At 35.1% G+C, this 13,096-nt stretch overlaps 2 protein-coding genes across 3 annotated transcripts; one reads left to right on the top strand and one right to left on the bottom strand.

Moving 5' to 3' along the window:
- Positions 1 to 601: 601 nt before the first annotated feature.
- LOC131005873 (pentatricopeptide repeat-containing protein At4g19890) lies at positions 602 to 4,387 on the bottom strand. Of its 2 annotated transcripts, XR_009095368.1 has the most exons (4): positions 2,066 to 4,387; positions 1,642 to 1,932; positions 1,006 to 1,151; positions 602 to 795 (listed from the first exon to the last, which is right to left on the bottom strand). XR_009095368.1 is itself a non-coding variant. In XM_057932978.1 (2 exons), the coding sequence occupies exons 1-2, from the start codon at positions 4,175 to 4,177 to the stop codon at positions 1,921 to 1,923; spliced, it is 2,124 nt and encodes a 707-aa protein (XP_057788961.1). In that variant the 5' UTR covers positions 4,178 to 4,387; the 3' UTR covers positions 1,242 to 1,920. The 2 variants fall into 2 exon arrangements, 1 of the variants encoding a protein (XP_057788961.1); XM_057932978.1 differs by lacking the exons at positions 602 to 795; positions 1,006 to 1,151 and having other exon boundaries at positions 1,242 to 1,932.
- Positions 4,388 to 10,091: 5,704 nt separating this feature from the next.
- Positions 10,092 to 11,667, top strand: LOC131005922 (aspartic proteinase PCS1-like). Its single transcript, XM_057933042.1, has one exon. The coding sequence runs from the start codon at positions 10,243 to 10,245 to the stop codon at positions 11,581 to 11,583; it is 1,341 nt and encodes a 446-aa protein (XP_057789025.1). The 5' UTR covers positions 10,092 to 10,242; the 3' UTR covers positions 11,584 to 11,667.
- The last annotated feature ends 1,429 nt before the right edge of the window (positions 11,668 to 13,096 follow it).

The raw sequence follows: 13,096 nt of genomic DNA, 5'->3' as shown, positions 1-13,096 counted from the left end.
TACATTTAAAGCATATAAACAGTTTCAAATTTCTTTTCTTCTGATTTTGCACACGATAAATATTGGGTTAATTGTATATAAATGACTGAACTTTCAACAAATTCTCATTTTGTACATGAACTTTAAAATCTTTATTAAAATTACTCAACTATTAAATTGAGCAAATATGCAAAATGAGAAAAAATTAATAGTTGAGTAATTTTAATAAAGATTTTAAAGTTCATGTGCAAAATGAGAATTTGTTGGAAGTTCAATAATTTATATGCAATTAACCCATGAATATTTTTGACAAATGAATGCTGAGATGAAAGTTGAAATTATCTATGTGACTTACATATGGAAGGTTTCCTAAATGACGTACTTGGATTAGTAATGAAACATTGTCGTTTCACCATAAAATAAGTCCCAAATTTTTAGATTATTATGTAAGGTTATTTTTTTGCAATTCAGATCTCAGCGAGATGTGAGTTCACAATTCAAGGTCGTAGTTCGCAATTCAGAATTGTTGGTTCGCCATTCATATCGATTTAGGGGTTCGAATTTAGGTTCGCACAATTAGTTGTGAGTGTTAAAAATATTTTTCGTGTGCAAAATCAAGAGAAAAAATAATACGAAAATTTGTATATTTGAAGACAGAATTTATAGTTCATATACAAAATCAGAAAAGTATAAAAATTCGTGTATTTAAACATCATTACCAATTAGAAATATACAAGCTGAAGTAGGTGAAAACAAACATATTCTTTGTCTTCAATCCACCAAAGCCAATCACTCTTGATCATGATCATTGGTCACCTGAAAACAAAGAGGAAATGGGCACCAATCTTTTCATCCATATTCAAACAAAGCTTCAAACAATGCATGATGATAGTTGAATCCCACTATCAAGAACCAATATGTGCTTCATACTAATTAAGTATAAGCATATAAGAGAGCAACAATTTCACACACACACACACACACACTTGTTGATGATTAAACAAGAACAATGAGCATTGTTTTTACCTAGTAAGTTGCCCAACTCCAGAAACTGCTCATTTAGTTTGTCTCTTCTCAATTTCTCATGATCCATCACATATTATGAGATTATGAGATAAGCATCTCCTTTTGCATATGGGACCCCAGTATCCTTCGCTGCTTCAAGATCGAACCTTTAACCCCGATCCATAAAAGAAAGAATACATGAGCAGCCACAGATTGAAGTAGCACCGTTTACCAAAAACCACAAGCATAGAGTATACACATTACAACACCAGATGCATTGAAAATTTGATATTCATCAGACAAAGTTTAGATCCAAGAAATTCTAGGCTATGATCATGAGGTACAATCATCTAATTGCTATGAACTGAAATGAGGCGAACCAAAAAAAAAGGTAGAAAACACCTCAACTCAACAGCAACATTAAAAGTTAAGTTTTGTCAATGATCTTAATACATCTATATATATCTTGCACTTTGGAGCAGACACGGAGCACAAATTCTCACCTCATCTATGTTCGTCATGCTTCTCGTCTAGACATTCTAAATTCGTGTTTCTAAGGACTTCAAGAATATGACCACCACTCAAACCATTCAAGCTTAGTTTGTAGTAACACCCTCAAAATCAAGAGGCATTCACATTGTATAGAATCATCGGTACCTGATTTCAGATGGCAATGCAAGCTGTTCAGGAAGGCTATGCGCTGTGGCTTGTCATCAGAAGCTTGCCTAGCTTTGCTTCTTCATCCTCGAGTAAAAGGAATGTCCATATTTCGGTTTCTTGAGGTCCAGTTTGAAGCTTCAACGAAATACCATGTTTAGCTTCGTACTGTAATAATATTTTTCACCACTTTACATGGTAGCCACCTTCTTTATCTGGGAATCAAACCTTGAATCCAAGACGAGGTCATCCAATTCACACCCTCATCGTGTATTCGTGTTACTGAGATACCTGAAACAAATTGAATAACTAATCTCTTGTTAATAATCCACAAGTAGTTGAAAAATAATAACCCCATACTTATGCCATGCTAAGTGACTAATAAAATGATTGAAGATCCAATGAAAAAGCTATGGAAGCCGACCTTTGCTTTTGTCATCCTCGCAGACATATCAGAAACGAGTGCATAGTTATTACTGTCGTAGCAAGCAGTCATGAACGCTGCTAGCGTTACACGGTCCACAGTCTTGTTTGCACCTAACAGTTTATCAAAAAACCGGGCTGCAACGTCTACTTTCTTTTCGCTACAAAGCTTCCTGACCAATGTACTAACAGTGCGAACCCACAGCTTCCGTTCCAATCTGTCTAACAAAGCCATTGCTGTCGAAGATTCACCCTTTTTGCAAAACTCATAAGCTATAGTCACTCGAGTAACTTCACACGGAGAAAAACCTCTGTCAATCATTTCATGGAAAAGTGTTCTTGCCTCATTCAACATGGATTCCTTGCAAAGGCCACCTATCAGAGCACCATAAGTAAAACTATCGGGTGCACAGCCAAATTCACTCATTTCATTGAACACTTTCATCGCCATATCTACCTTTCCTTCTCGACAATAACCAGAAACCATAGATGTGTAAGTCTGTGTGGTAGGGTTCAGTCCCATTTTTGAAGCATCACTAAGAATTCTTTCACATTCTCCCATTTTCATTTGCCTTGAAAGTAATGAGATCAACGATGTATAAGTATGCATATCAACACCAATCCCCTTTTTCAACATCACACCAAAAATCATCAAAGCTTGCTTAACATCATCCCGCTTGCAGCTTGCAGATATGAGAATCGTGTATGTAAATTTATCAGCACAAACCCCATTCCTATAGCAAATTCTCAGCAAGTTATAAGCTTCCTTAAGCCTTCCTTTCTTGCATAGGCCGTTCATCACAGCATTATACGTACAAGTATTAGGAGATAAACCGTCTTTCTCCATCACATCCATCAACTCATATGCTCTGTCGAACTCCCCAACCTTAGCATGGCCATCAATAAGGGTAGTGTATGTATTCAAATTCGGGCACAGCCCTTGTTCCCTCATCTTCTCTAGCAACATCTCTGCGCGCTGCAGCTTCTCCTCCTTGCAGTATCCATCAATCATGGCGGTATAAGTGTACACATTGGGCTTGTAATTCTCGCTCCTAACAAGCTTCAAGAAAAGCCTAAACGCCTTATCCGTCCAGCCTTTCTTGCAAAGACCATCAATCAATGCTGTGTGAGTATACACATTCGGCTTCAATCCTCTCCTCGCCATCTCCTCCAACAGCTCAAACGCTTGCTTAACGCTTCCCCTGCTGCTCAACCCGTTGATCAAACAAGAGAAATGGATCACATTCGGCTTCATTCCAATCTCAACCATCTTGTTGAACACCCACAACGCTCTGTTCACACGACCATTTGCACACATCACATTGATAATCAAACTACAAGTAGCTTTATCCACAAGAAAGCCTCTGCTCAACATCTCACTCAACCATCTATCTGCATCAGAAACCCTCCCAGCTCGACAATACGCCACAATCATCGACTCCAAAGTATAAGAATCCGGGATCACCCCTCTCTCACACATTTCATCGAACACCTTCTGTGCCATCTCAACACAGCCCATCTCATTCACCACACTCAGCGCGCAATTCAGAGTGTGGGAGCTCAAAACCAAGCCACGGCTGCGCAATTCAAGAACCATGTCAATCGATTCCTTCAACATCCCCACCTCCGCAAAATTCCACAGCATACACCGCAGAACCTCGTGTGTCCGCTCAAAGTTCCCGTTTTTAATCAGGCAGTTAGCGGCAACAATGTAAAACCTCATAAAATGCCTGAATTTGACAGACCTAATTGCCCAATGAAAGAAACTCAGCGCCACCATCGATCCAGCCTCGTCAGCCAATGAAGCCACCACAGAAATTGCCTGCTCCGCCGTCAAGGAATCAGCATCTATCGGTAAGTTTAGCTGAGGGCGCGTTGAATCGAAATTAGTTGGTTTTCTCTGCTGATTATAATATGAATCGCAAACCCAAAAACAGACTCTCTTAACAACGGTGTGCGGTGAGGCTGCCGGGCAGTGATCAACGCCGGTCGCGTGAGAAATGTGTCTGACATTATTAGTAGAGAGAGGAGCGATGCCATTGAGGAGTGCTGTGAATGCTGCATTTCGGCAGCAGATTTTTTTACTCAGACGAATGCACGCGAGGGAAACCATGAAATGCGTCTGACTTTTTCTCTGTGCAGAAGTTCGCCGCGGCGGCAGCGGCGGCGGCGGCACTGGTGGTTGATTGGTGAATTTTGCCGGAAATTTTTGGAGGAGGAAATTAGAGAGACATTATTGGGCCAGTTTTGATGTTGGTTTTGTGAGATGTATTGTCAGGCCTTTTTAATGGGCTTTGGCCCAATACTTTATTTCACTGTTTATTTTGTAGCCATTTGCCTAATCTTTACTATTTGCTTACTCCCACGAATATTGACACATATTCTTTTTTTGGCCGTCCCACAAATCTTGACATATTTTCAAATAAGGTAATAATCATTGTTTTCTCTCTCCTACTTTATTACTTTTATTACATTCTCTCTCCTACTTTATCACGTTTATACTTTATTAACTACACACTTAAAACACTAATCTACAACTCCTTAATTCCCGTGGCGAAACCAAACTTGTCAAGATTCATGGGACGGATGGAGTATATTAAAAAGCTCAATTTTCAATTTGAAATCAATTTTAAACTGATTTTAAAATTGCGTGATAATTTTTTAGTACTAATAAAATTGAAGATTTATTTTTAAACTATATTCTTTCTTTCTTTTCTTCATTTTTTTATTTTATTTTTTTCTAAAATTGTGAAACGCGACTAATTATAAAATATTCATATCAAATTAAAGATCGCGATAATAATTTTGATTTGATATGTTTTATGTAAATATTTGATTCAAAATATAGTAAAAGTTTTATTTATTTAAAGATTAAATTTTTTTAAAAAAACATCTCATCTCTCGTCTTTTTTTGAATAAATCTATTTTTTATTTTTTCTTTTTATAATATCAATTTTTATTATTGTGAATTCTTCTTTATTTTTTATGTTTTCAATATTCAATCAAAACTATTTTTTTATTATGTCTATAAACATGATAATTAAATTGATGTCAAATTTATATCAATATAAAAATATTTCTCGTGTATTGCACATGGTGCTAATACTAGTTGCTATAAAATATAATATCTGAAAAATATTTCCTCCTTCTCGCGAAGCTTGAGCAATATTCTTTTTTTGGTTATCCGGCGAAATTTGAGCATTTTTTTACATAGCTAAAGATTTTTCATCTATTCACTTTTCCATTAACTCCTTAAAATCCGTGTCGAAAATAAATTGCTTAAGTTTCGGGGGACTAGGGATGGCAACGGGCCGGATCTGGACCGGGTCTGGCCAATACCAGATCCAGATCCATTTTCATATACTAGATCCAGATCCAGATCCAGATCCGTGGATCTGAAAATTTTGGATCCAGATCCAGATCCGTCAGATCCGCGGGTCCACGGGTCCAGATTCATGGATCTACTATTTTTAAATTAAATTAAAAAATTTTCACAAAATCAACAACATCTAATTTCCATCATGAAAAATATAACACAAAATACTTTTATCTAATTACTTTTAGTTTTTATTCTTTTGAATATAATTTATTTATTATTTTTAATTTAGTTAATATTATTAGTAAACTAAATATAAAATATAAAATATATATATAAAATAAAACGGATCCACGGGTCGGATCTGGGCCGGATCCGGATCTAAAATTTCAAGATCCAGATCCAGATCCGTTTTCAAAACTGAGATCCAGATCCAGATCCAGATCCGTCGGGTCCAAAAAATTGAGATCCAGATCCGTAAAAACGGATCTGGATCCACGGATCTGGACCGGGTCCAAGATCCACTGCCATCCCTACGGGGGACGGAGGGTGTATTTTGTTTACCCAATTGATAACCTTTTCTAGAAATCAAATTTAAATACGAAAAGTAAAATAACAAAATAAAAAATCTTTTCAAAACACTTCACTTGTCCCAATTATATAGGCTGATTGGATTTGATTCTAAAATTTTTAATCCTATTCACGTCTTAGTTTGTATTTTTACTGAAAAATTATAAAGTTGGTAATAGATGTAGTAAATCACTTGTCTTGATTGAGAGCTACTACTCTATAATGTCAAATTTTTAAAGGTGAAAATTTAATCTTTTTATGTTTGTATATGTGAGTGACAAATTACTTTTAATGAACTACTTTGATTACATATAATATCGCATATTATGAGTTATTTTGTTTAAACAATTATGATTTATAATATTTGGATGTTTTTACCCCTTTTGTACTATTATTATATAGATATATATTAAATTAAATTAATGAACATTCATAGACTATAATATCTTATCTATTATTGATTAAAATCAATATACACACACACATATATTGTATGGAATATATCATTTATATAACATAATATATTATTAATTGTATATAAGTAAATATTCTTAAGTCTATTACATGTCACTATAGAAACAACATTCAATTAAAATAGGATATGCCATTTATACATATCAATTTTTAGATACTATAACAACACCTATCCACCGTGGGCAGGCATAATGTGTCCACCACTGATGTGGCAATCTTAATTAGAGTAAGATAATTTTAATTAGAGTAAGATATGTTAATTCTCTTTCCAAATTAAAATTGTCACATCAGTGGTGGGCACATTATGCTTGCCCACGATGGGTAGGTGATCGGTTCTGATTATATTATATAGATTATAGTTGTTTGATTAATTTTAAATGTTCAAAATAGTGCCATCTTAGCAGAGATAAACGATTAGCGTGAATGTTTTTTCTTCAATTAGGGTTTGGGATTTAAGGGAAGACTACCGTGAATTTGTTAAAGGGTAGAATAGATTTTAATTTTAAGGATGAATTTTCATTTATAAAATGACATGAATTAAAAAAATCGAATATAAAATGACATGGATTAAAAAAAATAGAATTTAAATTACATTGTGTCATTCGGCGAGCCACGCCACTTTTCTGGTGACCAGAAAATAGATGTGAGATATATTTGATAAAACCCTAATATTTTGAGGGTTTAGAGAGCATTTCAAAACTTACATGATGTTTTTGATAAAGCGAGAATAGCTCAAGTTTTAATATGCTATTTATCCTAATATAAAAATATTTCTCATGGTGCAAATGCTAGTTGATATAAAACATCATGTCTTAAAAATATTTTGCTTACCGAATTGATAACCTTTTAATACAAAATAACAAAAGTAATGTTCAACCACTGCAGTTACCAACACTAATTAAAATTATGATTAATTGATTATATATGTTGAAGTTTGAACAATTCACATTGAAGTGAATTTTAATACGAAGTGTCTTTATCTTTGCTCTCATAATTCATTACATTAATTAACTTGCTAACAAGTCAATAAATACATTTCATTGACAGCTAAAAGTGCATCAAATTTAATTAGTGTTTGCATTTACTTAATAAACTAAAATCAAACAAAAACTCTAACTATTGATTACAAATATGATATTGTAGTGTATCTTTTTGTGATGGCTTGAGCTAGGAGGAATCTATGAGAAGACCTAATTAACATAAAACTATAATGTAAAATAAAATATCATAAAATAAAATATAAAAGAAAAAAAATATAATAAAGGAGTTAGGCAGAGGCTTTAAAAAAACTAAAAAAATTATTGTCTGATTTGCTGCTTCCACAGACAAAAAAAGTCTCCATTTTGCACACCCAATTTCCTTCTGTTCACATATTTAAATTTATAAAACTTTACAGTTTTCGAGAAATTGATGTTTTATTATTTTGTTTGATTTGCAGAACTGTAACCCACGCTGCAAATTCAACCCTTTCTTTGTCTTCTGTTGTTATTTCTGAGTCACTGACAACCTTTTTATAATTTTGGTTGTTCCTCAACTTGGAAAATAGTAAAACGTTAATCCCTCCGTTCAGAAAATGAGTATTTATTTATAGATAACACGGATTTTAATAAATGTATTGAGCCAAAATCAATCACCTATTCACTGTGAGCATACATAACGTGTCCACCATAATGTGACAATTATAATTAGTTATATTTCCTAATTAAAATTGTCACATCAGTGGTGGGCACGCTGTGCTTGTCCACGGTGAATAGGTGATCGATTCTGTATATTGAGAATAAGAGTCCCATTTTTTTGAATATATTAATTAAAGAATTTTGTTGAGTACACTTGCCAAAAAGAGAAATGAATACTCATTTCGTAAACGGATGAAAAAGGGGTACTCATTTTGTGGACGGAGGGAGTATTATATTATTTTTTTGATTAATTCCTATTAACGCTTATCCATATTAAATTTGGAAATTTAATTTTAGACCACTATTTAAAACAATTGACCGATTCAACAACAAAATTAGTACACTCGGGAGTATATATCCAAAACGATGAGACTTCTCCACATAAAAAAATGAGATCGTTTTTAGCTTATTATTTTCTCTACTAAAACACACTAAAACTAGATTAAAATATGTACGATGTTGTATCGTTTTTCCTTGATATTAGACTACTAATATTAATTATTAAAGGAGAATAATGCCACGTATTCAAATTACCAACATACCATAACTAACATCCTCCTAGGAATACGGATTTGGTCTTGTAACTGCAGCAAACAAAAGAAAATTCATAAATGTTAATGTAAAAAAAAAAACAAAAAAAAAATTTAAAAAGTGTAAAAATTTATAAACATATATATATATAGATTTTTTGGCACTAAATAACCAAAATAAATAAATAAAGCTCTACTGAAGTATAACCAAAAATAAAATTTTTGCCAATGATGCTTTGCTCTAATAGCAAAACTGAGGCATCTAAAGGCCAAAGATAATTCATAATTTTTTATTCTCTTTAATAATATTTTCTCTGTCCCATAAGCAATATCTAGTATTTTTCGGCACGTGAATTAAGAAATTGGTATTTTGTGTGCTAAGTATAGTAGATGAAAAAATAAAAAAATGAATAAAGAGTAAATTTTTTTTTATTTTTAGAAAATTGATTTTGTTTCGTGAAACAAACAAAAAAGAAAACTTGATCTTGCTTCATGGACAGAGAGAGTAATAATAAATAATAAATCTTAGTATCTCATAGTCAAAGACCAAACCGCCGCCATGACCCATGAGTCATATCTATAAATCATTTCCGTCAATATTTATACAATAACTTTATCTGATAAATATTGGATAATAATTAAATTTAAGTTGGTTTGCGGGCAGAGGTATATTATTATTTTTTCTACCTAAATGACATATTCTATGCCCTTAGTGGTTGGGTGTTTTCATTAATTAGATTTTTTTTTATCAAACTCTATTTATATTTTCTAATTAGAACAAAGATAATAAGAAGAATGTGCAAAAACACAATGCATTACGTCATGTAAAAATTTTATAAACGTAAGTATTTTATTAGCCATGCATTGGATCGGATGCTGAAGTGCTAATACTATTAAAAATTGTAGATCGTTATCTAATATTATTAAAAAAAAAATCAATTCACATGTATCTATCTCTTAAAGAGGTAACTTTAACCCTCCTTAATTTGATTTTACATTATTTGAGTCGTATTCTTATACTTCCCCTCCCCCATTATTAATGACATGTATTTCATTTTAGAGTGTCCCAGATTAAATGACTCATTTCTATTTTTAATATTAATTTTAAACTACAAATCACATGTGTTCACATACCTTAATTTATACGCTTTTACACTGCAATCTTACTTTTTTACGATACAAATCATATTTTTACATTATAATCTTATTTTTCTTAATCCCCGTATCGAAAAGATATGTGCCATAAATAATGGGATGGACCGACGGAGCAGTATAAGACTATTCACCAAAAATAGCTTTCGATGTACCACTATCCACACAATTTAGACATTTGATTTGACTTAATTCTTTACTTACTCTACATAATCCTTATCATGCAGGGCTGTCTATGGATAAATTACAATATAAGAATAATCACTAAAATTGTGTTATACTCTAAAAAGACACAAATGTATAAACCAGAAATTAACAACCGTCACTTTTTCTTTTTCTTTTTCTTATTATATATAAAATATTTCACTCGTTTGGTTTCATTAGGTGAGTGAAACTTTATTATATACACACATCACATTATAAATTTATAATTTACGTACCAAAATTTTAAAATATAAAGATGGCAAAACACACACTTCCTCAGCTAGATATCGCACAGTGCGCGAGAGCCATGAATCTCGTCGCGGCGGTAATCATCCTATGCTGCGCGGTGCTGATGCACCCCTCTTCATCGCAGCAGCAATCACTGATCCTCCCCCTCAAAGCCACGCAACTCCCGCCGCCGCCGCGCCCCTCCAACAAGCTCTCCTTCCACCACAACGTCTCCCTCACCGTCGCCGTCGCCGTCGGCACGCCGCCGCAGGCGGCCACCATGGTGCTCGACACCGGCAGCGAGCTCTCCTGGCTCCACTGCCGCAAGACCCCCGCCGCCCCCCTCGCCTTCGCCCCCGCCCTCTCCGCCTCCTACCGCCCCACCCCCTGCTCCTCCCCCACCTGCACCGCCCGCACCCGAGACTTCCCCGTCCCCGCCTCCTGCGACGCCGCCAAGCTCTGCCACGCTGTCATCTCCTACGCCGACGCCTCCTCCGTGGAGGGGAATCTCGCCGCCGACAACTTCCACCTCGACGGGTCCGGGTCCGGGTCAAACTCCTACCCGGGTATGATATTCGGGTGCATGGACTCCGGTTCATCGTCGAACCCGGAGGATTTAAAAACCACCGGTTTAATCGGGATGAACCGGGGCGGGTTATCCCTGGTCTCCCAAACCGGTTTTAAGAAATTCTCGTATTGCATATCCGGCCGCGACTCCTCCGGCGTGCTCCTCTTCGGCGACGCCGACTTCCCGTGGCTGGCGCCGCTGAACTACACGCCGCTGGTGCAGATGTCGACGCCGCTGCCGTATTACGACCGGGTCGCGTACACGGTCCAATTGGAGGGGATCCGGGTCGGGAACCGGGTTCTCCCGCTCCCGAAATCGGTGTATTTACCCGACCACACCGGGGCGGGTCAGACGATGGTGGATTCGGGCACTCAGTTCACGTTCCTGCTCGGCCCGGTTTACGACGCGCTAAAAAGCGAGTTTTTGAAGCAGACGAAGGGGATTCTGCGGCCGCTGGGGGATCCGAATTTCGTGTTTCAGGGGGCGATGGACGCGTGCTTCAGGGTGGAGCTGGGCGGGAAGGCGGCGGCGGCGGCGATGCCGGCGGTGACGATGATGTTTAAAGGGGTGGAGATGAGCGTGAGCGGGGAGAAGCTGCTGTACCGGGTGGCGGGTATGACCCGGGGAAATGACGGGGTGGGTTGCTTGACGTTTGGGAATTCGGATCTTTTGGGGGTGGAGGCGTACGTGATCGGGCACCATCACCAGCAGAATATGTGGGTCGAATTCGATTTGGTTAATTCCCGGGTCGGACTCGCTGACTTCAGCTGCGACTTGGCTGCGCAGAAATTGGGCCTATGAATTTCCCTCCTCGTTTTTAAATCTAGGTGCATTCTTTTTAATTGTAAATTTATTATAAAAAATGATGGAAAAAATTTTTGTTTATATTTCTCTCCTTTTTTTTCTTTTTTTCTTTTCTTATAAACGAGAATTTTAACATTTTTCATTCATTTTTATCACTATAGTATCAAAAATGGAGGTTTAATATTATTTATTATGGAGATGAATATGAGAAATTGTGAATTTTTCTTTTATAGAAAATGGGAAAAAAGAAAAGAGAAAAATTTATTTTATCCCTCATTTTTATGGTAAATTTACAATTAAGAATGTTTTCTTTTTTGTAGATAAATTATGGATAACAAAAAATTGTTTCTTTGAATGCCTATTTCAATTTTTCTCATTTTCTATAAAATAAAATTTCATTATTTCTCATTTCTCCGTTTTTTTTTCAAGAATGGACACTAAAAATGAAGGGGTAATATTATTCCTTTTTGGTGTGAAAAGAAAAATGAGAAATTGTGAAATTCTTTTTTTAGAAAATAAGGGATGAATAAAATAGATATTTAAAGGGATAAATTTTTGTTATCTAATATTTTTTTTGTGATAAATTTATCAATAAAAAAGAAAATACATTGAAGAGAATATATCCTAAAAGAAAATTAAATTGGCTCAAATTGAGTGGTTATACGACTAGTGATGTCACGTTTGTAAAAATGACAAAGGGTTGGGTTTGTGTCACCTTTATTAGGTTTAAGTTAAATTGGAATTGTTTAAAATTTTGTTTTGATTCATTTAGGTCAAAGGGTTTGATTCATTTAAGTTCATTTGTTTTGGTGAAACTAGGGCTCGTGTTGGATTTTGTTTGTGCACCATTACTTTTATTGGATTTTTATGTTTGGATTTAGTTGTGCTTATAGTTGTAATATTATATTAATATTCAGTGTATAGTACATGTCGGTAGTATAAAATTTAGATCGGGAAATTTGGAAGTGAAGCAGTTTTTTTAAAAAAAATTTGTTACAATCAAAGAAAGGAAAAAACTCACTCACACTCTAGCTCCTAGGGTGACTTGAACCCCCGACCTATTGATTGGAGGAGAAGCGTCTTACCAACAGACTGCGCTTCATCGTCAGTGAAGCAGTTAATTGTGCATGTAACGCATAACTTAATATCGTTAAAATATGTTTTATCATTTAATTAGTTGACGTCTATCAATTAATTAAATGCTAATTTTATAGGAAAATATAAAAGAAAATAGATATTTTGGATTCAATTAACCCATGGTTAATAGCTGTAGATGGCGAGTAGAGAAGGCTGACAATTATTCAAGTTAAAATCCACTAACACTTTAACTATATCATATTTAATTTTTCAAGTATAATTTATGAGAAATTGCACACATATATTCTAGTACTGATATGATTTTTGAAGAATTCACGAAAATAAAAATAAGTCACAAAATTTACTGATACTTTAGTGTAATGGCTTTTAATTATAGAAAACATGAGTATATAGATACATGTGGGATGCCTGA

This window comes from Salvia miltiorrhiza, chromosome 1 (genome assembly GCF_028751815.1).
Source record: "Salvia miltiorrhiza cultivar Shanhuang (shh) chromosome 1, IMPLAD_Smil_shh, whole genome shotgun sequence".
Taxonomy (NCBI): domain Eukaryota; kingdom Viridiplantae; phylum Streptophyta; class Magnoliopsida; order Lamiales; family Lamiaceae; genus Salvia; species Salvia miltiorrhiza.
The sequence above is the reverse complement of the archived record's forward strand: the minus strand, read 5'-3'. Positions and strand labels throughout refer to the sequence as shown.